Consider the following 25,498-nt stretch of genomic DNA (forward strand, 5'->3'; position numbering starts at 1 on the left):
AAAAAAAAAAAAAAAAAAAATTAATGGATATAGCAGGTCTGTACTCTGTTCTTAGAATTGTTTTGGAGAATTTTTTTTTATATATATATATATATATATGTATCTGCATCATACATGTTTAGTATCCTCAATCTAAAATCACAGTGCTCCAGAATCTGAAACTTTTTGAGCACTGACATGCTCACATGAAATGCTCAATGGAACATTTTGGATTTCTGGATGAGGGATACTCAACTATGATACAAATATTCCAAAATCTAAAAAAATCCAAAATTCCAAATACTTCTGGTCCCAGGCATTTCAGGTAAGAGATACTCAAATTGTAGCAACCACCGTCAGAGGTTACTGTCATTACTGATGGCTTTCAGAGTGATTAGACAGTAAATAAGTGTAATGACCATGACAAGAAAGTTTTCAAAAAAAACTAAATCTTATTTACATGTAAAATAAAATAATTTTAAATAATGATTTTAAGAAGTAACTGATCTTTTGTTTTGCAGAAAATATTTACACCAGCAGCTCCAGTTCATACCAATAAAGAAGATCCTGCTACCCAAACTAATTTGGGATTTATCCATGCATTTGTCGCTGCCATATCAGTTATTATTGTATCTGAATTGGGTGATAAGACATTTTTTATAGCAGCCATCATGGCAATGCGCTATAACCGCCTGACCGTTCTGGCTGGTGCAATGCTTGCCTTGGGACTAATGACGTGCTTGTCAGGTGAGTGTACTTTTTCCCCCATGAGTTCGCTGAATTAAAGGGAAAGCATGTTGTGTGACATGAAGTCATTGAGTCATTGACCTAGTCCTATGGGAATTTGGCTTACACCGTATTTGTGGTCTTCCAACCTTTTATTTGTGTATTCTTTCCTTGTGTATCCTCTAAAATAATTTTGTACCCTCTGTCGCATAGGTGTCTATAATTTTTCATCTTAAATTTAAGGAATTGCAAAGATCTAATTTCTGTTATAATGTGTAAAGTAAGACTGTTGGGGCTGTGCACAGTCGCTCACGCCTGTAATCCCAGCACTTTGGGAGGCCAAGGCGGGCGGACCACGAGGTCAGGAGTTCGAGACCAGCCTGACCAACGTGGTGAAACCCCATCTCTACTGAAAATACAAAAATTAACTGGGTATGGTGGCGGGCGCCTGTTATCCCAGCTACTCAGGAGGCTGAGGCAGGAGAATCGCTTGAACCCAGGAGGCAGAAGTTGCAGTGAGCCAAGATCGTGCCACTGCACTCCAGCCTGGGTAACAGAGTGAGACTCCCGTCTCAAAAAAAAAAAAAGAGAGACTGTTAGGATGTTTTAAAAATATACCCAGTGAGTCTAAATACCATTAGCAATTTGATACCCACTATCACCATCATTCCTTTAAAACAAATGTGAATATACTTTTTTAACAGTTGGAAATTTACATTTTTTTCTTCCTATAATTTATATTTTCATTAACTTTCCTTAATTTTACCCCAATGATTATCAGTTTTTGCTTCAAAATGTATTACAGAGCTGATCCAAGTGCAGTGGTGTTTACAACTAATTGATGACAAACCAGTTACAGATTTCTTTCTTCCTTGTCCACTCCCACTGCTTCACTTTATGAGCCTAAAGAAATATATGTGTGGATCACCCCATCATATCTACCTGCAATAAAAATATGCATTTAATATCATTGAATTTTCAAAGATACTGTAAATTTCTCCTAGTAAATCTCTAAGTGTTAACTCTATAAATTGAGTTGTTATAGTTATTAGTACTCAAAGAAAATATATTACAGATTTAAATAATCATTTTTAAAAAGTGGAAATACATCTCTTAATGAGATGATAGAGCTATTTTTTATTCATTTATTTATTTATTTATTTTTTAGAGACAGGGTCTTGCCCTATCACTCAGAGGGCTGGAGTGCAGTGGCATGATCATAGCTCACTGAAACCTGGAGCTCCTGGGCTCAAGTGATCCTTCCACATCAGCCTCCTGAGTAGCTGGGACCATGTCACTATGCCCAGCTAAGTTTTTTGTTTTTTTGTAGAGACAGGGTCTGGCTGTGTTGCCCAGGCTGATCTTGAACTCTTGGGCTCAAGCTATCCTTCCACCTCAACAATACCAATGTACTGATATTATAGGTATGTGTGCCTGGCCCATCCTTTTACCTTGTATTTATTTTTTAAATTTTTATTTATTTATCTTTTTATTTATTTTGAGACAGATTCTCGCTCTGTCACCCAGGCTGGAGTGCAGTGGCATGATCCCGGCTCACTGCAGCCTCCGCCTCCCGGGCTCAGGCAGTTTTCGTGCCTCAGCCTCCCAGGTAGCTGAGACTGCAGGCACGTGCCATCACGCCTAGCTACTTGCTGTATGTTTTGGTAGAGATGGAGTTTCTCATGTTGGCCAGGCTGGTCTCAAACTCCTGACCTCAAGTGATCGCCCGCCTTGGCCTCCCAAAGTGCTGGGATTATAGGCGTGAGCTACTGCGCCTGGCCCCTGGCCCATCATTTTACAATTTTTAAACATTTTATAGAAATAATTTTAAGTTTACAAAGCAGCAAAAATAAAATAGTACAAAGAACACTTATATATCTTTTGCCTAGATTCACCTGTTAACATTTTATCCCATTTGTTTTAGCATTTGTACTCTATCTAAATAAAATTATAAATGTGTATATATACTCATGGTTTAAATACCTGTCTATAGTGTGTACATATACATACATTATGAGCTATGTAATGCACACACATACACACAACATTTAATATATTTTATGTATTGATACAGTACTTGAATCTGTCATCCATATTTTAATTTTGGATGACCCAATGTCCTTTCTTTTTTTGTTTTTTGAAAGGACATAGGCCGGGCGCGGTGGCTCACGCCTGTAATCCCAGCACTTTGGGAGGCCGAGGCGGGCGGATCACAAGGTCAGGAGATTGAGACCATCCTGGCTAACACGGTGAAACCCCATTTCTACTAAAAAAGTACAAAAAATTAGCCGGGCTTGGTGGCGGGCACCTGTAGTTCCTGCTACTCGGGAGGGTGAGGCAGGAGAATGGCGTGAACCTGGGAGGCGGAGCTTGCAGTGAGCCGAGATCGCGCCAGTGCACTCCAGCCTGGGGGACAGAGCGAGACTTCATCTCAAAAAAAGAAAGAAAAAGAAAGAACATAAAACTTATTAAATATTTCACTTCTGACAGCAGTTTTATGTAATTTAAGTGGATGTAACAGTCTTTTTATTATTATTTTGTCTCAATTGTTAAGTCATATGTCTTTATTTCTACATCTTCCTTCTCTTTCACAGCTTTAGTTTTATAGATTTAACCACTTTTTTTTTTTTAATACTTTAAGTTCTGGGATACATGTGCAGAACGTACAGGTTTGTTACGTTAGGTATACGTGTGCCATGGTGATTTGTTGCACTCATCAACCTGTCATCTAGGTTTTAAGCCCCGCATGCATTAGGTATTGGTCCTAATGCTCTCCCTCCCCTTGCCCCCAACCCCTCGATAATGTCCTTTATATCAGTGTTTTTCCCTTCGGTCTAGGTCAGGTATTGCATTTAGTTATTTATTTATTTTTTTTAGTCTTTTAATCTGAAATATGTCCATCGCCTTTTTTAAAAATGTTTTCTGACATCAGCTTTTTTGGGAGAATACAGTGCATCCCCCCTCCCCTGGCGGAATGGACTGTTCCCCATTTCTTGTTTGTCTGATGTTTCTTCATGGTTAGATTGAGGTAGGCATTCCTGACTAGAAAACTGCATAGGTGATACTTTGTCTCTCCAAGAATGTCTCATCTGGAAGCACATGGTGTCCATTTATCCCTCATTGGTGACATTAATTTTGGTGACCCAGTCAGGATTTCTTTTCTGTGTTGTCTTCGTCTTCCCTTGTAACTAATATCTAATCTGTAGGGATATACTTAAAGACAGTACAAACACCCTCTTCCTCATCAAAATTTCTCCAAAGATTTTGCATCAGTTGATGATTCTTGCATAATTAAATCTTTCCTTGATGTTTGCAAAATGACGACTTTTAATTCTAGTACTTGCATATTCACCAGTAAGCCTTGACATTCTACTGCCAGCGAGAGCTCTCCTTCCTTTCCCATTTGTTTGTCTTTTTACTATTAGTACAAACTCATGGATTCCTTTTTTCAGTGGTTTATAATTAATTATTTAACTATTTTGCTGATTAAATTATCCCAGGTTAGGCCAGTGGGAGCCTTTTCAAACTGTGTCCTGTGTCTTTGTGGCATGCTTCCATTTGTTTTTGCTCCTCACTTTCTAGTACAACAAGATATTACAGGTTCATCATGCTCCTGCTCTGCCCAGTCCTGGAACTGGCCATTTCTCAGAGGAGTTTTGAGGAGCTTTTTAGGGGAGAATGTTATTAGACAAGATCTCGGTGCAAGGTTACTGAGCTCATTGTTACAAATTGCCTCTTGTCTTTTCAGCGGACAGAGCTAGAAAATATGTGCTTGTATCCTGTGTGTATACTTACATATATACAAATATACATTCATACATATACACACACACAATAATTTAAATACAGATGTGCACGCAGACATAGGTTTGCTACATTTCTAACCATGATTTTAAGATCTTTTAAGTTTTGTAATGTAGGGAATTTACATACAGGTTATACATTTAATTTTCAGGCAGGTTTATAAGTGTTGCACCCATTTCATAAAAAGAGCTAGTGAATTAAAGAGTAATTGTATTTTTCTTTCTTTCTTTCTTTTTTGAGATGGGGTCTCACTCTGTTGCCCAAGGTGGGATGCAGTGGCATGATTACAGCTCACTGCAGCTTTGACCTCCTGGGCTCAAGTGATCCTTCTACCTCAGCCCCTCAAGTAGGTTGGAACCACAGGTGTGTGCCACCCCATCAGGCTAATTTTTGTATTTTTTTTGTGGAGACAGGATTTCACCATGTTGACCAGTGGTCTCAAGCTCCTGGGCTCAAGTAATCCGCCCGACTCGGTCTCCCAAAGTGCTGGGATTACAGGCATGAGCCACTGTGCCTGGCCAGAGTAATTGTATATATTATATGTATGGTCGTATCCTCTGTTCCTTACGTAGTTGTTTTTGTTTGTTTATGAGACAGGGTTTCACTGTGTTTCCCAGGCTGGTCTGGAACTTCTAGGCTCAAGCAATCCTTCCGCCGTGGCCTCCCAGAGTGCTGGGATTATGCCACTTTGCCCAGCCAAATTTTTAAGTTTTAATTACTGAATTAGTATTACTGATGTAGTTGTGTTTCCCCGTTAGGATTTGAGTTCTTGATATAGTTCCAAGCATCATTTTTTATATAACTTACACAGATGTCTTATCAGTGGGAAAGAGTGGAACTGAATGTTTGAGCCTGTTGTAACATTATTTTAATATATGTTATAAGAATTTTTAGGTTTTTTTTTTTTTCATAAAATGTACTTATTTTAAATAGTTACAAAGGAGCAGAGTTTGAATCTTGCTATGTGAGAATCTTGTCATGATGCTTCACTAGAAGTTTGTAATTTAAAGATTTGTGATGAAGAAATACCACTATGAAAGTGGTGTGGCTTCCAGGTAATAAAATCTCAACTCTTGAGAGGGCCTCTGAGCTAATCTCTACCCCAGGTACTGTGCCTTGCACAACGTATGGGCAAACCAGCCTCTGGCTGAACATGCCTGGAAAGGAGTTCAATATCTTATTTAACATCTCTCTGAAAGATGTGCCATCTTCAGCTGGACCATTGGCTTCTGAATAAGCTGTGTTAGGCCTGGGCTAGATCTGAGGGTTTATTATTGGTGGAGGGAAAGAACTGGAACTACTTGAGTTTATTACATGCTAGATTAGCTTCTAATGTGAACCATTTTTCTTTCAACAGTGATAAATTTTTATTTCTGAAGTTAACTGTTCCTTTAGTCGGTCATGATACACACTCATTAACAAACATACTGTTGTATTTTTTCCAGTTTTGTTTGGCTATGCCACCACAGTCATCCCCAGGGTCTATACATACTATGTTTCAACTGTATTATTTGCCATTTTTGGCATTAGAATGCTTCGGGAAGGCTTAAAGATGAGCCCTGATGAGGGTCAAGAGGAACTGGAAGAAGTTCAAGCTGAATTAAAGAAGAAAGATGAAGAAGTAAGCCATGGCACCATTGATCTGGATCAGAAAGGCACTCAACTAGGAATAAACACTCCAGAGGTTTCTCAGTGGCCCCATCTGTGTGATATGCGTGGGCTACACCAAAATAACGTCTTTTGCTTAGTTCTGTTCTTATACCTGTCTGTGATCTGACTTGGGGTTGGTGTGAATGTAGTAGAGAAAGGAAGCTGAGAGATGAATACTGAGCACAGGTAATCAGTTTCCTTAATTAGGTTGATTATAAGCTCCTGAAAAGCAGGAACTGTATTTTATAATTTTACATGTTTCTCCCATAGTGTCTGGGATAGTAAATGATCAGTAAATCCTGTTTGGTTTGTTCAGCTGAGGAGAAACGGAAGAATTGAGACTATAGCATTTGTTGCTGTGTGAGACCAGTGCTTCAGAGGGGAGGTTTGGGGGTCACATAAATGTAGTTTTTTTGGAGCATATTTCATAGAATTTAAACACTTATAAAAGAAAAATTAAGTGATTTATGTGCTATTTTATTTGCTTCCTGTGCTTACTTTCATTTGTTTATTATTTATTTTAGTTCCAACGAACCAAACTTTTAAATGGACCAGGAGATGTCGAAACGGGTACAAGCATAACAGTACCTCAGAAAAAGTGGTTGCATTTTATTTCACCCATTTTTGTTCAAGCTCTTACATTAACATTCTTAGCAGAATGGGGTGATCGCTCTCAACTAACTACAATTGTATTGGCAGCTAGAGAGGTGAGTGATATTTGAGAGGAGACTGTTTAAAACGAAATGCAATTAATATTACTTTGTTCCAGAAAACACTGGACACACTCAAGTGGGCCACAGCATTCCTTCATATGCAAGACTGTTTTACATCTGATAATTCTGCCAGTCTCTAAAATTGGCTTTCTCCCAGTTCCTGCTACCTGCAGGTGATATTCTTGTAACCAAGCTTAGTTGGACTGTTTTTACTCATCTTCTTCCCTTTGGTTTTGCCAAAATGATACTGGGGTACTAGTCATCTTAGCTTGGTTTTCTTTCTTATCATAGAACTTTCTTTTTTATAGTAGTTGAGAATATGAATCGGTATAGTATTATTGAAGGCCATTTTGGTGTTTAATAAAGTGTATAGCTTTTGGTTTATCTGTTACACTAAAGAAATTGAGTGTTGCACAGACTACTTATAATTATTGTAACTTAGTAGAAATTTAGAAGCAGCCTAATAATCCAGCAGAAAATTGGTTCAACTATTTACAAATCTCTGTGTAGCTCTTAGAATATTCACTCTTCAACATCATTTTAGTGACATGGAAAAATTTTAAAAGGAGGTTTACTTTTAAAATATAAAAATAAGGCCGGGCGCGGTCCCTTAGGCCTGTAATCTCAGCACTTTGGGAGGCCAGGGTGGGTGGATCACCTGCGATCGGGAATTTGAGACCAGCCTGGCCAGCATGGAGAAACCCCTACTACTAGAAATACAAAAATTAGCTGGGCAAGGTGGCTCATGCCTGTAATCTTAGCTACTCAGGAGGTTGAGGCAGGAGAATTACTTGAACCGGGGAAACAGAGGTTCCAATGAGCCTAGATTGTGCCACTGCACTCCAGCCTGGGCAGCAGAGCGAGACTCTATCTCAAGAAATTAAATAAATGATACATAAAAACAAAAAAGACTTAAGGAAATAAAAACATTGTTTTTATTTCAGTGCTTATGTATCGTTGAGTACTGCTATTATGGGTAATTTGTTTTATTTATTTACTTTTTGGTTGGGGTGGGGTCTCACCATGTTGTCCAGGCCCGTTTTGAACCCCTGGCCTGAAACTTCCTGCCTCAGCCTCGCAAATAATCCTTTTGGGATTATAGGCATGAGCCACTGCTCTGGTCTAGGTGACTTGTTTGTTTCTGTGTAGGAACTTTCTGTTAGGTCTTAGCCCAAGAATCCTAAGTCCTGGAGTGGGAAGCTAATGGCCTCAGCTCATCTTGTTGTAGCTTTTACTCTTCAGATGAAGAACCTGACACCCAGAGAAATCGAGTGACTTGTGTGAGGGAGTAAGCTGGCTGTCTGTGGCCTTCTTCACAGTTGTTCAATGCCACTTACTTAAAACATGCCCACTGATTTTTTTTCTTTAATTTTTCTTTTGAGGAATAGCTAGGTTTTGTATGAGGTGCCTGTCATTGTTCACACGGATTTATTAAGATTTCCTGTGGAGATGATTGTGGAATGGAATACTGCTACTGCTTTTCAACCTCTTTTTGATCTTAACTAATGTTATTTCTTATCTGTGTTTATATCAAATTCTTTTTATAAGATTAAAATTGTTTCTAATTCCTTGGAACTGTCTACTGTAAAAGAACAAGTTCTTTAATTATAGGCTGTGGTTTAAAATATAAGACAGTTGAAGACCAGGACTAAGATAGATGGGAAAGGCTGTTTTGTCAGAGAAGCCTCAAAAATGCTGTATTTTGAGGAAAAAAAATGGAACTCTGATTTTCACTGGATTCCCGTAAAACAAACTTTCTTTAAAAAATATCACTTTAATTAGCTGGGCGTGGTGGCAGGTGCCTGTAATCCTAGCTACTAGGGAGGCTGAGGCAGGAGAATCACTTGAACCCAGGAGGCAGAGGTTGCAGTGAGCCGAGATCGTGCCACTGTTCTCTAGCCTAGGTGACAGAGTGAGACACTATCTTAAATAAAAAAAAATATATATGTGTGTGTGTGTGTGTATGTATATATATAATGGCTGTATCCTATATTCTTCTTGATTTCTAGCCTTTTATTGGCTTTCAGATTGCCAGAGTTGTACTCAAAAGTAAGTAACCATATTGTTGAAGTGGTAGTGGTTCTACCAGGGTGAGTTATCCTGATAGCAGAATCACTGCGTTTTTCTGTCTGCTCTATGGCATACAGTCTATGCCATAGACTGTATGCCATAGAGCAATGTGTGAAAGGCTTGAGGCTCCCTACCTACGAGACACCCCGGTCCATTCTAGCAGTATGGCACTTGCTGACTGGGTCTGAGTCTCTTGCTGTATAATCATGTTACTACACTTCCCTGCATTTCCTTATCCAAAAATGGGGATTACCTGCTTTGTGGATCGTTTTGCAGATGAAATAACACACGCAGGGTATCTAGCACGGTCCCACACGTGGCACATTCAGTGTTAGCCACACTTCCATACTAACTGCACTGTGGGGATATATAATGAGCTCTTAAATGGCAGGAATGTTGTGTCTTTTTCTGTTCCCTTAGTATTCCTATTTTTGTTGGTAATTTTTCTTATGAACCATGCAGTTGTCTAGTTCAGGCCATTTTAGTATGCAGTTTTATCTTTGCTTCCAACATGATTTACTGTTCCCAAATTGGATTTCACATAATCCTAGTGTCTTTTGAGATGTGAATTGGTTCTAGGCCAAAAAAGGGTGAGGGGGAAGGAAGAAATTCAGAGTCAAATTTGGCAAATATATTCCTGGTGTTTTGTTTTTTGTTTTTAAGACTCAGGCCGGGTGTGGTGGCTCACGTGTTTAATCCCAGCACTTTGGGAGGCCAAGGCAGGCAGATCGCCTGAGGTCAGGAGTTTGAGACCAGCCTGGCCAACATGGAGAAACTCCGTGTCTACTAAAAATACAAAAATTAGGTGGGTGTGGTGGCACTCGCCTGTAGTCTCAGCTACTCAGGAGGCTGAGGCAGGAGAATCGCTCGAACCCGGGTAAGCCGAGATTGTGTCACTGTACTCCACTCTGGGTGACAGAGCTAGATTCCATCTCAAAAAAAAAAAAAAAAAAAAGGACGACTCAGTATACAAATAAAGACTGAAAAATCCTATATTAAAGGAACTAGTTTACTACTAGTTTATTTTACTTAATCTAGTGCATTTTTAAATATCATTTTCTTTCTTTTTTTTTTGAGACAGGATCTGGTTCTGTTAACCAGGCTGGAGTACAGTGGCACAATCCCCGCTCACCTCAACCTCCACCTCCTGGGCTCAAGCCATTCTCCCACCTCAGCATCCGAAGTCTGGGACTACAGATTCCCGCCACCACGGCTGGCTAATTTTGTATTTTTTGTAGAGATGGTGTTTTGCCATGTTGCCCAGGCTGGTCTTGAACTCTTGAGCTCAAGCAATCTGCCCACCTTGGCCTCCCAAAGTGCTGAGATTACGCCTGGCCTAAATATTACTTTCAAATAGAACCATCTTCATGGATAGCAGTTTATAATAAACAAGTAGAATTTGGGAAATGTACTCCCACTCTTCGATTCTTCACAGTGGATGCTTCAGCCATTTTCCTGTCTCTGCACACACACTGCCCAGCAGCGGGCTTTCCCTTCTCCTTCATAACAGCCGCAGTTCCCTTTCTTCATTCCCACCCATCACAGTGGCAGCCCCTCTACCCTCCTGTATTCTGAATTCCACCCTTATAATATGCTTAGATTTTGCCTTTCTCTCAGCCGTTTTGTGAGCATTGTTCGTGTGTACCAATTTTTTCTCATCCTTTAAAAAGAAAAAGCCCCTTTCCTCAATTTTACATCTCAAATCCCACTTGTGTCAGACGGCTTGGCTGTGATGGGAATAAGCCTTGGCTCTGCTCTCCTTGCATACTTAGCCCGTGGAAACCCAGTTTCTGGCCTCACCAGGAACACTGTTGTGCTTTGAGCTCCCCATGGCCTTCGATGGTGCCTCCATTGGTCCTCACAGGAGGTAATTGCCTGGCCACCTCACTTGCTTTCTCCTGTGGACCCTTCTTTATCCTTCCTTGAATGCCGCCTTTGTCCTTCATGATTATGTCATCAACATTCTTCTCTTTCTGCTTTCTCTATACGAGGGTTATTGACTCTTTTTTTTTTTTTTTTAATTTGAGAGTCTTGTTCTGTCACCTAGGCTGGAGTGCAGTGGTGCAATCTTGGCTTGCTGCAACCTCTGCTTCCTGGATTCAAGCGATTCTAATGCCTCAGCCTCCGAGTAGCTGGGATTAGAGGCATGTGCCACCAAGCTTGGCTAGTTTTTATATTTTTAGTAAAGATGAGGTTTCACCCTATTGGCCAGGCTGGTCTCAAACTCCCAACCTCAGGTGATCTGCCTGCCTTAGCCTCCCAGAGTGGTGAGATTACATGTGTGAACCATCCACCCACCATGATTCAGCTGACTCTTCACTTTAAAAATCACATTGGTCTTACCATAGTTCATCCAAAGAATTGTGGGAGAGAAACTTGGGTGTCATGCTTGATTTTTTTTTTTTTTTTTTGGAGATGGTGCAGTGGTATGGTCTCGGCTCACTGCAGTCTCCACCTCCCAGATTCAAGCGATTCTACTGCCTTAGCCTCCCCAGTAGCTGGAACTGCAGGTGCCCGCCACCACACCTGGCTGATTTTTTGTATTTTTAGTAGAGACGGAGTTTCACCGTGTTTTGATCTCCTGACCTTGTGATCCGCCCTCCTCGGCCTCCCGAAGTGCTGGCATTACAGGCATGAGCCACTGCACCCAACCAATTTTTCTTTTTTTAATAAGAGATGGAGTCTTGCTTTGTCACCCAGGATGGAATTTGTAGCACAGTAGTGTGATCATAACTCGCTGTAGCTTCAAACTCAGGCTCAAGTGATCCTTTCACCTCAGCTTCCTTAATAGCTGGAACTACATTCATGAACCACTGCACCATTATTTTATTTTTAAGAGACAGGATCTCGCTGTATTGCTCAGGCTAGTCTCGAACTCCTGGCCTCAAGTGATCCTTCTGCCTTAGCCTCCTGAGTGGCTGGCTCCACTGTGCTTGGCTCTGATATTTTTCCATAAAGCCTATCATTTTATCATGGATGTATATTAATTTGCCTTCTTAATTTCTCTCAAATTCACCTGCTTTTTGCCTACAGTCATCTACCCCAATCTGGGGCAGTGCTCTTTCTTTCCAGGGCTGTTGATGTAGCATTGCAGTGGATCACCCTTTCTTCAGTCTTGTTCCCCTCCGGTTCTTTCTCTTCAGTAGACTTTAAAAAATTTTTGAGATAGGGTCTTACTCTATTGCCCAGGATGGAGAACAATCACAGCTCACTGCAGACACAACCTCCTGGGCTCAAGTGATCCTCCCACCTCATCCTCCCGAGCGGCTGGGACCACTTGTGGTTGCTAGGATGCCTGGCTAAGTTTTTATTTTTTTGTAGAGATGAGAGGTCTCACTATGTTGCCTAGGCTAGTCTCAAACTGCCAGGCTCAAGCAGTTCTCCTGCTTCAGCCTTCCAAAGTGTTGGGATTACAGGCATGAGCCACTGCACCTGGCCTAGTGGACTTTTAAAGCATAAATCTGTTTTGTTACTTTCCAGCTAAAAACCAGTAAGTGTCTTAGGACACAGTTTAAACTCCAAGATGGTAGGGTCCTCCCTGACCTGGGCTCCCAGCTACCCTTTTGTGAAATGGTGAAGGGCTCTGCAGCTGGTTGTCTGGTACTGCTGGCCTTTGCTTTCTACTTAGCATGTTCCTTCTCCCACAAAACAAAATCACATTCTCACCACCCCCTGCTCATTCTTCAGGGCTATCTTCTGGGAAACTTTCACTAAATACTCCTCTCCTCCGAATCTGAGTGCCTGCTTTGCTCAGGTAGCATGTGTTCACTGGATAAATCCTTGGTTCCTGGCACTGAGGCAGGGTTTCTGTTCCCAAGAAGCAGAGGCATACTATTCTGCGAAAGATTGACTTGAGTTTCTCATAACACCAAGCAGTACCTGAGGGAACAACCGTCTAGCTTAAAATCCTCCCTAGCACTTGTCATAGCAGTGCTACGTATTGCCTGTGAAGGAAGTTTAATAACTGCTAAACGGTTTGATTAGCTTTATTTCATCAGGATTTTTTTGACTTTACAAATTGATTTGGGTTATTTCAATTTTTAGGTCTAGTCTTAAGTATAACCGGTACATATTCCTTCAAGCAGCCATTACACCTTTCATAAATTTATTATACACCTGCATTTTTATAACTATTATGCTTTTTAATTGTTGGCCACCATTTTTAGTGCTTCTGAATTGTTATGGTTCTTATGAATTAATACTTGGTTTTGAATTAATGCTGTGACGCTTGCTTCCAGGACCCCTATGGTGTAGCTGTGGGTGGAACTGTGGGGCACTGCCTGTGCACGGGATTGGCAGTAATTGGAGGAAGAATGATAGCACAGAAAATCTCTGTCAGAACTGGTAAGTCTTGAAAATTACAAATCAGATAACATTTTAGAATCACAGAGAGATTAAAGGGTGTTAGCTTTATTTAAATTGCTGCTGCTGAAGTATACTTGGTTTTTGTAATTACCTACTATTACTCTTGGTATTGCAAATATGGACTCTTTTTCACCTGTGTAGAAGTTAGCAAAATACAAAGTCATTTTTATTGAATTCATAGTAGCTTCTTGTTAACATAGTATCTTAGTAAAACAATTGCCATTTGGAAGTATGAGAAGTTTTTGGCTCTAAAAATGTGTCTTACAAGACTGGAATCATATGTTCAGACCATGTACTGATTCTGCTGAATATGTCCTGTGAAGCTACAGTTAGGTCTGGAGATGGAAGAATTGTCTCTTTGCTAGTCAGAAGACTTGAACATTTTCTTTTATAACTGGATTTTAAAATGAGTTACAGTTCTCCTGTTGCTTGTCAGCACTGTCTGGATTTAATACACTCCTGTCATTTCTCAAAACAGTGCTGGAGAAAAACCTGATTCTTACTGTTCACACTCAAGCGTGTTAAGTGTTGTTCCTTGCTATTTAAAAGGGGTTGAAGTGATTCTAATTTGTTTTCAAGGTTAGTTTACTAGATTGGAAGAATAATTGGCCACCTCATCGGCTCCCTTTTCATTTTGTATAGTATCAAGGTATAGGAATTTTGCTGTATTTGACTTTTTTTTTCTCTCTTCCAGTGACAATCATAGGAGGCATCGTTTTTTTGGCGTTTGCATTTTCTGCACTATTTATAAGCCCTGATTCTGGTTTTTGACAAGCTGTTTGTTCATCTGTATTTAGTTTAAAATAGATAATATTATCTTTCTGTACATAGTGTACATTACAACTAAAAGTGATGGAAAAATACTGTATTTTGTAGCACTGATTTGTGAGTTTGACCCATTATGATGTTTGAGATATAATCATTGATTCTATTTGTAACAAGGAGTTTTAAAAGAAACCTGACTTCTAAGTGTGGGTTTTTTTTCTCTCCAGCATAATTATGTTAATATAGTCCCCATTTTTATTCTGGTGCAGAACTGTTGTGCAGTGGGGTCTGCCATGCGATTTTCCTTCAGCACTGACCCCTTTTTAAGGAATACAAATTTTCTCCTTCATCATTTAGGTGTTTTAAAGATGTTTACCTTAAAAATTTTCTTGGGGAAAGAATGAATTAATTTCTATGTTTTGAAACATTTCCCTGAGCCAGTAAGCAGTAGTTTAATCATCGGTCTTTTCAAAATTAGGTGTTTAAAAAAAGACATATATGATATTACTGTTATATCAATAACGTACAATAAGAACTGTCTGCCAGGTCATTCTTCCTCTTTTTTTTTTTTTTAATTGGGTAGGACACCCAATATTAAAACAGTCAATATTTGACAACGTGGAATTACCAAATTAAAAGAGAATACTATGAATGTATTCATATTTTTTCTATATTGAATAAACAATGTAACATAGATACAATATAAATAAAAGTGGTATGACCAGTGCTTGTTTTTCCTTGTGTGTTATATACAATTATCAGTATTGATAGGCCAATTTCTAAAGCTGATGTAAAAAACTAATATATTAAACATTTGAGATATGCCTAAAGTAGCTAAACAGGAGCCAGGCATTCATTGCTCGAAAGTACTGTCGTCACCCTTTCAGTTCTGTGAGCTAGTAGGTACTAATATAAGGTTAAACAAGAAAAAACTAACTCACCCAAGGTTACGTGGTAGAGTCACACTAGGCAGTTTAATTCCAGAGCCTAACATCATTCATTATGCTATGACTGCCTTGTTTTTTCATAGCAACCTCAGTCGTCACTGTCGTTTTGAGTATATTCTGACTACTCCTCCACCTAAGTAGAATAACAGCTGCTTTCTGTCAGCCTTTTATATTCTAGAATCATATGCAGTAATATTCCCATTAATAGCCTCACTAAACTGAAGGACAATTCTACAGAAACATTCATGTTACTTGTGTGAAGTGTAAGAGACCCAGAGCAATTCAGGTTTATGAGTTACTACAAAGGTCCACAATGTAGTTTGCAATTTGAAGCGATTGTGAAAGAACCCAGTTAATCACCCAGCACTGTAGGAATTGCTACATGGTAACTCTGTGAGGAAGATAGCTACTACTGTGGAGATCTTAGAGGGGTCTTCAGCTAAAAAGTAACTTTTAAATGCCAAGTAGCACATGTTGGTGAAAAAGGTCGTATTTGTGAACTTTTCAGTTCTCTGCTATAGGAAGTATCAAAGGGTAGAAAACTCAATGTCTTGTGGATTAAGATAAACTCTGTGGTTAGACAGTCTATATTGCCTTAGATTATTATAAAGAGTGAGGAATTCTCACTAATACTTTTTTTTTTTTTTTTTTTGAGACAGAGTCTCACTCATGCCCAGGCTGGAGTGCAGTGGCACGATCTTGGCTCACTGCAACCTCCACCGCCCGGGTTCAAGCAGTTCTTCTGCCTCAGCCTCCCAAGTAGCTGGGATTACAGGCGTGCACCACCATGCCTGGCTAATTTTTTGTATTTTTAGTAGAGATGGGAGTTCGAACTCCTGACCTCGTGATCCGCCTGCCTCAGCCTCCCAAAGTGCTGGGATTACAGGTGTGAGCCACCATGCTCGGCCTACTAATACTTTTTTTTTGCTTTTTTTTTTTTTTTGAGACAGAGTTTCACTCTGTCACCCGGGCTGGAATGCAGTGGCATGATCTCAGCTCCCTGCAACGTCCGCCTCCTGAATTCAAGCAATTCTCCTGCCTCAGCCTCCCGAGTTGCAGGGATTACAGGTGCCTGCCACCACGCCCGGCTAATTTTTTGTATTTTCAGTAGAGACAGGGTTTTACCATGTTGGCCAGGCTGGTCTTGAACTCCTGACCTTAGGTGATCCACCCACCTTGGCCTCCCAAAGTGCTAGGATTACAAGCGTGAGCCACCGCGCCCGGCTGTTTTTCCAATAACAGAAGAGACAATTACTCGTAGAGCGTAGCTGGTACCATCATAGCCTAACCTCAGTTCAGATAGCTTGGTCCCAATACTAGCTTCATATGCAAATAACAACAGCGTCGCACTCTGAGGCACCACAATCTTGTAGCAGGACATAATTCCTCTGAGAATTTGGTAAGTCAGACCTAAGCTACAAAAAATCGCTATTGCAGCAATTAGGCTCCATAGTTGAATAAAAGAAAGGGAAATGTCATTGATTGTGATCTTAAAATATTTAATAGTCTTTCTTTAAAATCCAAAATGTGATTCTTACAAGTTATGTGCCACATGAAGCAGGTGTTATTTCTTGAGAAATGCAGGTGATACTGAAAAACATAGCACTGAGGTATTTTTTTATTTTTAAAATTGAAGGAAACAAAGTCTGGATCTAATTATTTTTACATTTACAAAAAACTACTGCTTGGCTCTTTTGCTATAAGTTTAGGTTCTGAATACATGACAAGAGTATGGGAAAGAGCAGAATAATAGTACACGCAGTTTTAAAAGCTATGCACATCATAACCTGGAATAATGATTACACAGCAAGAGGCCTGAGTGGAGGTAGGCTAATAACATTTTGACTTTCTCCTCAAAGGATAGCTTTGAAAAACAAGTGTAACCAATTGTTACACCAAATTAAAATGGCAATATTAAATCGGTAACAAAACGATCCACATTTTATACAATATTGTATTTCCAAACATACATAGGTCATGAAAATCAGAGAACCTAATATAGCACCGTTGAAACCATTCATTATCCCTCATGCGTGTATGCAATTCAGAATTTTGGCAGAAGACAACAAATGGAAAATGTCAGTTTCATTTCTGTAAATCAATTTGGATTTCAATTAAATCTTTGCCTTAGTAAAGGGTATTCTTAAGATCAATTAGCCGTTTTTAGCTCCACCGTTTTGGAAGTAAAAATGATGGGCTACATCTACTTTTTAATTTAAAACCAAGAACCAAGCAGTAAGGACAGCAACGTCAAGAATATCACATTGAGAACCACACAGAACATTATAAAGAATTTGGTGCATGTTTTAACAACTACCAACTGATGTTAACAATGAAAAATTTACAAAGATAATTTTTTTTTTTTTTTTTGCACTGACTGGTTTCAATACAGCACTGAATTAAACTCATCTTTGGGCTTCAATCTTTACATAGAGTGAATATGAAAGTGCCATACTGAGGCCTTCCCCAACTTTGTACCATAGTAAAGATCTTGAAATCATTCCAGAATGGTCTAAGTGATAGCTGTTCTGGCTGACATTTTTTTTTTTTTTTTTTTAAATAAAAGACATTTCCTGGCCAATTTTTTTGCTTGAAGATGATTGTCTGGTTATACAAGACATCAATCTGAAAGTAACAACTTATTTTAACTTAACTACTGGCACAACCACTGCCAGCATTGAACTTGCACTAGTCCAAGCCAACTCAAAAACACATTATAAACATTTGAATGTCATTTTTAAAAGCGATGTCACAGTTTGTTTCCTAAGAAATGTAAAAGCTTTTATTTGAAAACATTGTGTCTTCATTTTAACCCTCAGAGTTAAGAAATGTTTTTTAGATCATTGAGTTGTGGTTGACGTGCTTTAACTACCATTCTCTAAGTTGTGTGCTATACCTAGCCTGTGGGACTCCATAGCTTCTCTGAGTCCTAAAGTGGAGGATTCTGTTCTAATGCATGTGACCAAGAAGGATCCTCAAATGTCTAGGCTTCCAATATTCCAACACTGCTTTATTGGGCAGTGCTGTGTATGGAAGTTTAGTTTTGTTTTCAAAGGACCAAGTAACACGACACCATGTTAAAGACAGCAAACATTTTTTGTAGAAGTTTTCAGCCTGTATACATTATTCCATCAAATTTAAGAACTTTAAATGGATTTTAATATGGATATAATGACAGCCATTAAAAGATGCTATTTCTTTTACTAACATTTCCCCAGTTGGGCAAAATAGAGGCATCGTGTGCCATTGGTTGTCATACTGGCCTTTGGCTGTGTTGGGGAAGTAATCATACAAAAAGTGCCCATAAAACAGAGAAGGCAGCAAGTGAAACTAGAAAAAGGTTGGAACTATATGAATCAGATTTGAAAGAAGTTATTTTTAAAATTCTTTCTGAGATGACTTGAGGAGGGAAGTGCAGGGGCTTCTGGAGTTGGCCCCTCCACTGCCGTCCTGAAGTAAAGTAGGTTCAGACTGTCCGTAAAGATTATCGTGAGAGTTGGTGACTGCACCCCAAACCAGAGCCAGTTCTCTAAGAAGAATATGGTGCAAAACAAAACAAACCACAAATTAAATACATGACACTGAAATCACTTTGATGAGAAAACAGAACACACAGATATTTTAAAATACAAATAAATACATTTAGCCATTTTTATTCAACAACCCCAGAGAACTGTTTTAAAAGCAACTGCTTCTTTGAATCCCTTTCTAAATTCTTTCATAAATACTTACTAGTTTGATTGTCACTTAATGCAGCACCTCAGTGTTTGCTGGTGGTGGTGATGGAATTTCACTTAACAGTCTCTCCATAAATTATTCCACTAAATAATGTTTCCCTGAGGAAACCCAGGCAGCTTACAAAATACTGTTAAACACTCACAACAAAACCTGCAGAGTATTTTATTTAAGAAAAGGAATGTAGTGTTATGACATAGGGGGAAAAAACTATGCAAAACAGTCACATGGAAAGAAAGTATTTTAATTTTAAAAATCCAAGTTTGCTTAATTTCTTGTGAGCTGTTCAACACTGTTTTAAATATCCTGAATAACTGTGTCAACAAAATTCATCCCCAGTGTTTCCACAGGAGACATTAAAATTAAAGATCAAATTATACTTTTTTTCCTTTAACCAAAGTAGTCTTTTTCTCAGTCCTTTTTGTGCAAAAATATTACAAGAGCAATTCAAATGGAAACGCTGAAATGACATGCCAACATTTCAGGGCACATTTAAAACACTCAGAATAATTCTTGAAATTATTATATTCTAAAATATTACTAGCAATCACTTTTAGATTAGTTCTGTACATCTACTCACACGGATGCAATTTTCCTAGACCTCTGAAAAATAAACAGGCTCATTGGTCTCTTTTGGTGTCCACACAATAGGCAAGATAGGTTTACAATAGTGTTTAAATCAAACTAGGCATCTACAATCTCTTGACTCCACCACATTCAAAACAAAAGTCAAAGTTCATTTGGCTATCTTGAAATCACTCCCATAAACCAACTACGGTTCACTGGATCTAAACATTTCTCAGAAATGTGTCATTTTATATAATTTCACCTAAGTGATGATTTGGGGATCCTTTAGAATTGGTTAACGCCTAAGAATAAACTTTATCAAAATGAGTAATTGCAATAAAGTGCTTGTTACATTTCCAAATGATGCTTTTAGACTGTGGTATGTTGTTTTAAAAGTGTGTGCTATTCCTTCCGTAAAGGATCCCCAGGCATGAGAGTTGGGTCTTCTCACCTGTCTCATAAAGCAGCAGCACTATCTTTTGGTAGGCTGACAATAGGCACATTACCCATGCGGATGAGGCTATACTAGTGCTATGGCAAAAGGGGAAGTAAATTAGAAAAGTGGGAGGCATGTAGAGGGTTCCTATTATACTCATAGTTATATACAAATATATTAAATATACTATAAAAATAGTCGATTCTATTCCTTTGCAATTACTTCAGAAGCTCCTTTTAGAAGAAAGCTCACCCAATCCAAACTTAAAAGGTTCTCTTTCTCCAAACACTTAAAATGGCAAGTGCCTTTGTGCTGTTTCTTCTCTACCATTCAGAAATTCCAATCAGCTTGTCCTGGCTAGAAAGACTCACTCAGCAACATTAATATCCAGTGTTTACCCCTTCCAACAGGGACTCCCGTGGGACTAAGACAGGGCCACAGGTAATTGGAAAGGTTATAGACTTGAATGAGTTTTACACAAATATTCATCAACAAACTTTCAATTACCAAAGAAACAAAAGAAAAAAGCAGAAATACTAAAGTAAAATGCTATTTGCATTCCACTTTTAAAAAGTTTGCCTCAGTGTAGTGGAAACATCTGAAAACATGTTGAGTAATATCCAGTTTAAAAGAATTTTCACTTGTCTGCGTAGAGTACTATTTTAAGGATCCCTTTCTAAGGCTTCTTGAACAAGGGTTCTTCTCCCTTCAACACAGTGCTCTTGATGGAGCTGGACTGCTTCAGTGCTCCTAACGTCAAGCGACTGCTTTAAGGCAATGACCAACAACTATAGCACTTCTGAAGAATCCAAATATTTTCACTATTTTGCACTGAATATCTACAACAAACTATTCAAAATCACTGGCATCTTGTTATTACTAGTACATTCCTAAGCCAGATACAAATGACAAAGGAGAGCACAGCACTCTCAAGTTACCCCTGGAATTTGGGATGCTGGAAGGCTAGACTGTAGTTATTTACTCACATGCTACCGGCATCTCCCATACTTGTTCCTCCAATATTTTCCACTCAAAAATGAAGTACTTAAGTGTCTGGGTTCTGGTTTGACACCGCTCTGAGGAGCAACTTTATTAACGCTTGTAGTTCTCCCTTGCATTTGTTAAACAATACTGACTCCCCCAAAACTATGATAACTGTATATCCAAAGCACGGTAACTGCAGAGTAGCTAGCATTTTTCCTGAAACTCAATGGTTTCTTACCTAAAAAGTACCACCCAGAATAAGTGTTTTTAAGAAAGATGAATACCTGTGAGAGTAAAGCAGAGGGAAGAGACTTTTTTTTTCTCTTTAAGCTGGAAGGTGTTCCTATTTGGTGTCTTTAAATGATAAAGATTTGGGATTTTAACTAACAGCTTTGGCTATAGAAATGAATGAAGAACAGACACTGCTGAATCTTCATTTGAATGCTCAAGTTTCATGGGGCAGGGTGTGGGGCGGGATAGCTTTGCACCCCAAATTTAAGAGAAGCAGGAGGAAAACAAAGCAGCAAAGAGGCAGCTGGTGCTTACTACTTCTTCCACTACTACATTTCAGACTGACAGAAAAGCAGCTCGCTGCTCCTTTAAATTAGCAATGGTTAATTCTAAGCAGGAAAAGATGAGCTATGAAGAACAGTAAGAATCATAAAGGAAAATTTTAATTTTTTCCCCCAACTATTTGTGGAGATGGGAAATAATTGAAGGGGCTGGAGTAGGACAATGTGAGTAAACAGTTTACACATTTACCTGGGGCTTGTCTTATGCTTTGTTGCTGTCAACCTAAGTAGTACTCACAGTTCACCATCTTTTAAGTGTGGTATGTAGAGGACATGCCTTAACATAATAGTTCTTCGTATCTTTTGTTAGCTAAATCCGTATCACTAGGAATTGCCAATAAATAAATGAGGCACAACTCAGATATATATGGAATGGCATAAAGTTAAGAAAGGCAATTTGAAAGGGGAGAACAACAATCCTTTTGCCATATTCCACAACATCCCCCTTGTCTGTGTACGTATGCTCACGTACATACATATTCTGACAACTATTCTTGATATTCATGGGAATGTGGGAAATCTCTACTGGATGGTCATTGAGCTAGAAGAGCTCCTTGATATGTTAATTACTGATTGGTATCTAGTCGCACTTCTCTTGTAGAAGGGTTAGTACCAATTTTCTTTGGTTGTTTTCTTTTTCAACATTAATGTTCAAAGTAATTGTGGCCAGGTAGAATTTTCTGCAGAAAGACAAAGTATATGCCTTAAGGATAACAGCAAAGCAGAGGACAGAGAAGTCTTAAGAACTGGCTTAGCATTCCCCTGACCTCTTCACCTAGCAATTCTGCATTTAGATTAATTTTCATTGTTCAGAACCTTTTCTGTTTTAATAATCTCAACTCTGTTACACATTTTCTTTTGAGGTCAATTTTGATTTATTACACTTGTCCTCTCCTCCCTTTCCTCAGTAATAACTTTTTTATATTCTAATAATGTATTTTCTACCAATCTTCTTTTGTTCTATCACTGTAAATTCCATTAGTACCATAAAATCTATAAAGTGTTTTTAAAATGTATGTAACTTGTATTGGAATTTACTACTTTTAGAATATGATATTGCTCAAGGAAATCTTAGTTCACGTTTAGAAGGCATGTGAGTTTACAATATTTTAGTGTTGTAGTGAAGGCATAGCCAAATTCCTATGCCTTCTTTTTTTCTTTGTAGGAATATCAAGATCATATTGAGCAAATATTTCTGGTAAATTCTTAAATGACTAACTTTAAAGAAAAATGCTGATTTAGGAAACAATTTTAGGATCACATTAATAACTATGATAGTGTTAGGTTGTCATCTTTCATTTCTAAATTACTTGTATCTCCAGTCCAAGAGACTGATAGCAGTCTTCAAAGGAACTTATTAGGAGACTAATAATGACACTGACACCCACATGCTGTTAAAAAGGTACTAAGGTTGTAAAACTGCTACGGAAACCGGACAATGAGTTCAAGATGGTGAGTTATCACCTGAATTAAAATCAAGGCACTATGGGGTTTTTCCCCCTCAAATAACCCTGAATCATTTCTGACTAAAAGAAGCACTGAAATTGTGAAGGATAATAAAAAATATTTCAACAAATCTCAAAAGTTAAAATTCCCATGATTGAGAATGTTAAAAAGTGCCTAAGATGTTTTGTGTGCAAATTTTACCTCTATAACTGAAACATTCTTGAAATTACTTTCAGGCTTGTTGAAAACCATTTACACAAATATTTCCAACTATGAACTATAACAAAATACGCAATCAAAACTCCCAACCACCTAAAATAAAGCAGTGCAAATTCTGTTTTCAAACATAATTGAAAAATAATGAAATGAGGGATATTTCTGAGTAACTTGAAAATCCTGTTGTATCAATAATTTAACCTGAAAAAAAAATCCATTCCCAGCAGCACATCATACCTCACTGAACAAACTGTGACATCACAGCCAAAGTATGAACAAAAAAACTTGTGCCCCGGAAAAGTGAACAGAACACTATTGTGTTGTAAACAAAAGGAAAAACAGAGGATGGATCAGTTTGCACATGGTGTCAGAATCTCAGGAAAGGTGCTCATACCTGTAAGGAAGAGATAACGCGTTCATGCAGCATACAAAATATTTTGCTTTCTCTCCTTTTATCCAGACATATACATATTTTTACATCATCTGTACATAGAGAATTTGAACCCACACAACATTCTGAAAGTAATTACTGTTCCATCATTATCTGAAAAGGGAGAGGGGTCGGGGGAGGGGGTCGCTACGAAGTCTACTGGACTGTCTTCATGGCATCACTGTAAGCAAACCCCTGACGTGGCAGTGGTGTGTCCTCTGTAACACTTGGTAAGAGGCACAGAACCACTAAAAGTTACTAACATCATTAGTGCCTTTCTGATTCCCTGGAGGTTATTTCATAGCTGAGCTTCTTAACATTTGGCAACATATTCTTTTTCCATCAAAAATATCCGGGCAACTAAAACACTGTCAGAATTGGCTATGCCCCTATGATCAGCTCCTGCTGGCTGGTATTTAATGTACATCGGTAGCACTAGGCAGCATTTTCTCTGCCAACTAATTCCAGGAACTAGAACACTCAATACCGTATCTCATGAAACTGCTGGAACTTTTCCTCCTTTCCTCAGATCATTTGAGTAACTCTTAATGGGCCATCCCCTTCCTCCCTTGATGTCAGAGAGGAAGCACGTGTGCTACTGTGGTTGAACCTTGGAAGGGTCGGGCAAACTGTCAGTCCTGTGCCGGCTGAGTTGCTGCTGTTGCTGAGACTGATGTTGCTGGTGATGTGACTGAGAGAAGGTGCTCTGTTGTAGAGGAAATGCAGCAGAGAGGATGAGCTGAGTTGAGGGATTCCCATGGAGCAACCTAGAAGTCTAAAAAACAAATGGATTATGCAGCATTGCTTTACTCCCTTTATGCCACCCACGCAAGATTTACTCACACTCTCCCGTCCATAGGGACAAAATCCTCAAAATTCTACATAATGCATACCACTTTCACGCTCTGGTTTAAAAATTCTAATTTGGAAAATGCTTATGAGGCCTTCCCTCTTTCTGAAAGTATGAGAGAGTTTCATTTTTTACAGGAATCTCAGCTGCAGATTTTATGGTATAGAAAGCAATCTATATCTTGAGCCAAATCACACACATTCTTTCACTTTATGTCCTAAAGACCCATATTTTAAATTACAAAATTTGAGCATAGTTATGACTATATGAAAAACAAATACTCCTAGGCCAAACAGACAATGCCTTCTGCACACAGGTTCGCTCAGCTAGTTAGAGCGGCACAGTTATGCTGCCAGGACCGTGGGCCCTGAGGTAGACTGAATGGTTCAAACTTGGGCTGCCCTACTTACCACATGTGTGACCTGGTCAAGCTGTGTACTTCTCTGGGCCTCAGTTTCTTTCTTTACAAAATAGGAATAACAGTGCCTACCACACTGGGCTCTTAATAAAGATTAAATATTAATATTATTTAAAAGCATCATAATTATGAGGGCAAAGTTGGAGCCTTAGGTCTGATAAGTGGCAGTGTGGTATACAGACAGACAAAACAAAACAAAACGAAAAAAGGCACAGGATTTGCAGACAGAAGCCCTGCATTTGAGTTTTGCTCTGCCATTTACATAAGTAAGCTGTGTGACTTTGGGCAAGACTCAAATATATGAGCTCCCGTTCCTTTCACCAAAGTTTTACTTCTGACGTGCTGTTCATTAACGTGAAACTCTCGGATACAAAAAAACGTTAATGGAAAGAAAGTCAATTTTTACAACGAAAGTCCTTTCCCCATTCCTGACAGTACAACTTGATGCAGGGTTCTTAATTTCAAAATGGAGCTGTGGTGGGCGATTTTTGCAAACGTACATGAAAGAAACATGCACACACACACAAAAGAGCAAATTCTTGACAAACCTTAAAGACTACTACACCTTGTCAAGGACCTTCAGAGTTTTCTTTCGCTCTTTGTTATTAGGAAAAGCTGTGTAAGGCAAAGACTTCAGGATACTTATGAGCCTTATAAGATTACAACAGGAGCATGTTTTAGAACTAGGTATTACATAATTTAGAAAGGCCAAGTTGTGTATTTATTACCTACATACAAGTGTATTTATGAGAGGTATTGCCTATCTTATTTCTTTGTGGGCCCTATGTCTTTGGGATGCCATTTTTTTTTTTTTTTTTTGAGAAT

At 38.8% G+C, this 25,498-nt stretch overlaps 2 protein-coding genes across 2 annotated transcripts in view; one reads left to right on the forward strand and one right to left on the reverse strand.

The window, feature by feature from the left end:
• The window catches only part of TMEM165 (transmembrane protein 165), a 23,728-nt gene extending 8,929 nt beyond the window's left edge, over window positions 1-14,799 (forward strand). Inside the window, exons 2-6 of the mRNA XM_011992502.1 lie at window positions 501-726; window positions 5,955-6,130; window positions 6,684-6,866; window positions 13,181-13,286; window positions 14,002-14,799. Coding sequence (XP_011847892.1) covers window positions 501-726; window positions 5,955-6,130; window positions 6,684-6,866; window positions 13,181-13,286; window positions 14,002-14,078 — 768 coding nt within the window. The 3' untranslated portion in view covers window positions 14,079-14,799. The remainder of the gene's footprint in view (window positions 1-500; window positions 727-5,954; window positions 6,131-6,683; window positions 6,867-13,180; window positions 13,287-14,001) is intronic.
• A 1,698-nt stretch (window positions 14,800-16,497) lies between these two features.
• CLOCK (clock circadian regulator) overlaps window positions 16,498-25,498 on the reverse strand; it is a 116,125-nt gene continuing 107,124 nt past the window's right edge. The window contains exon 24 of the mRNA XM_011992501.1: window positions 16,498-24,180. Within this exon, the coding sequence (XP_011847891.1) occupies window positions 24,001-24,180 (180 nt within the window). The 3' untranslated portion in view covers window positions 16,498-24,000. The remainder of the gene's footprint in view (window positions 24,181-25,498) is intronic.

Source organism: Mandrillus leucophaeus, unplaced genomic scaffold (assembly GCF_000951045.1).
Source record: "Mandrillus leucophaeus isolate KB7577 unplaced genomic scaffold, Mleu.le_1.0 Scaffold412, whole genome shotgun sequence".
In the NCBI taxonomy this organism is placed as follows: domain Eukaryota; kingdom Metazoa; phylum Chordata; class Mammalia; order Primates; family Cercopithecidae; genus Mandrillus; species Mandrillus leucophaeus.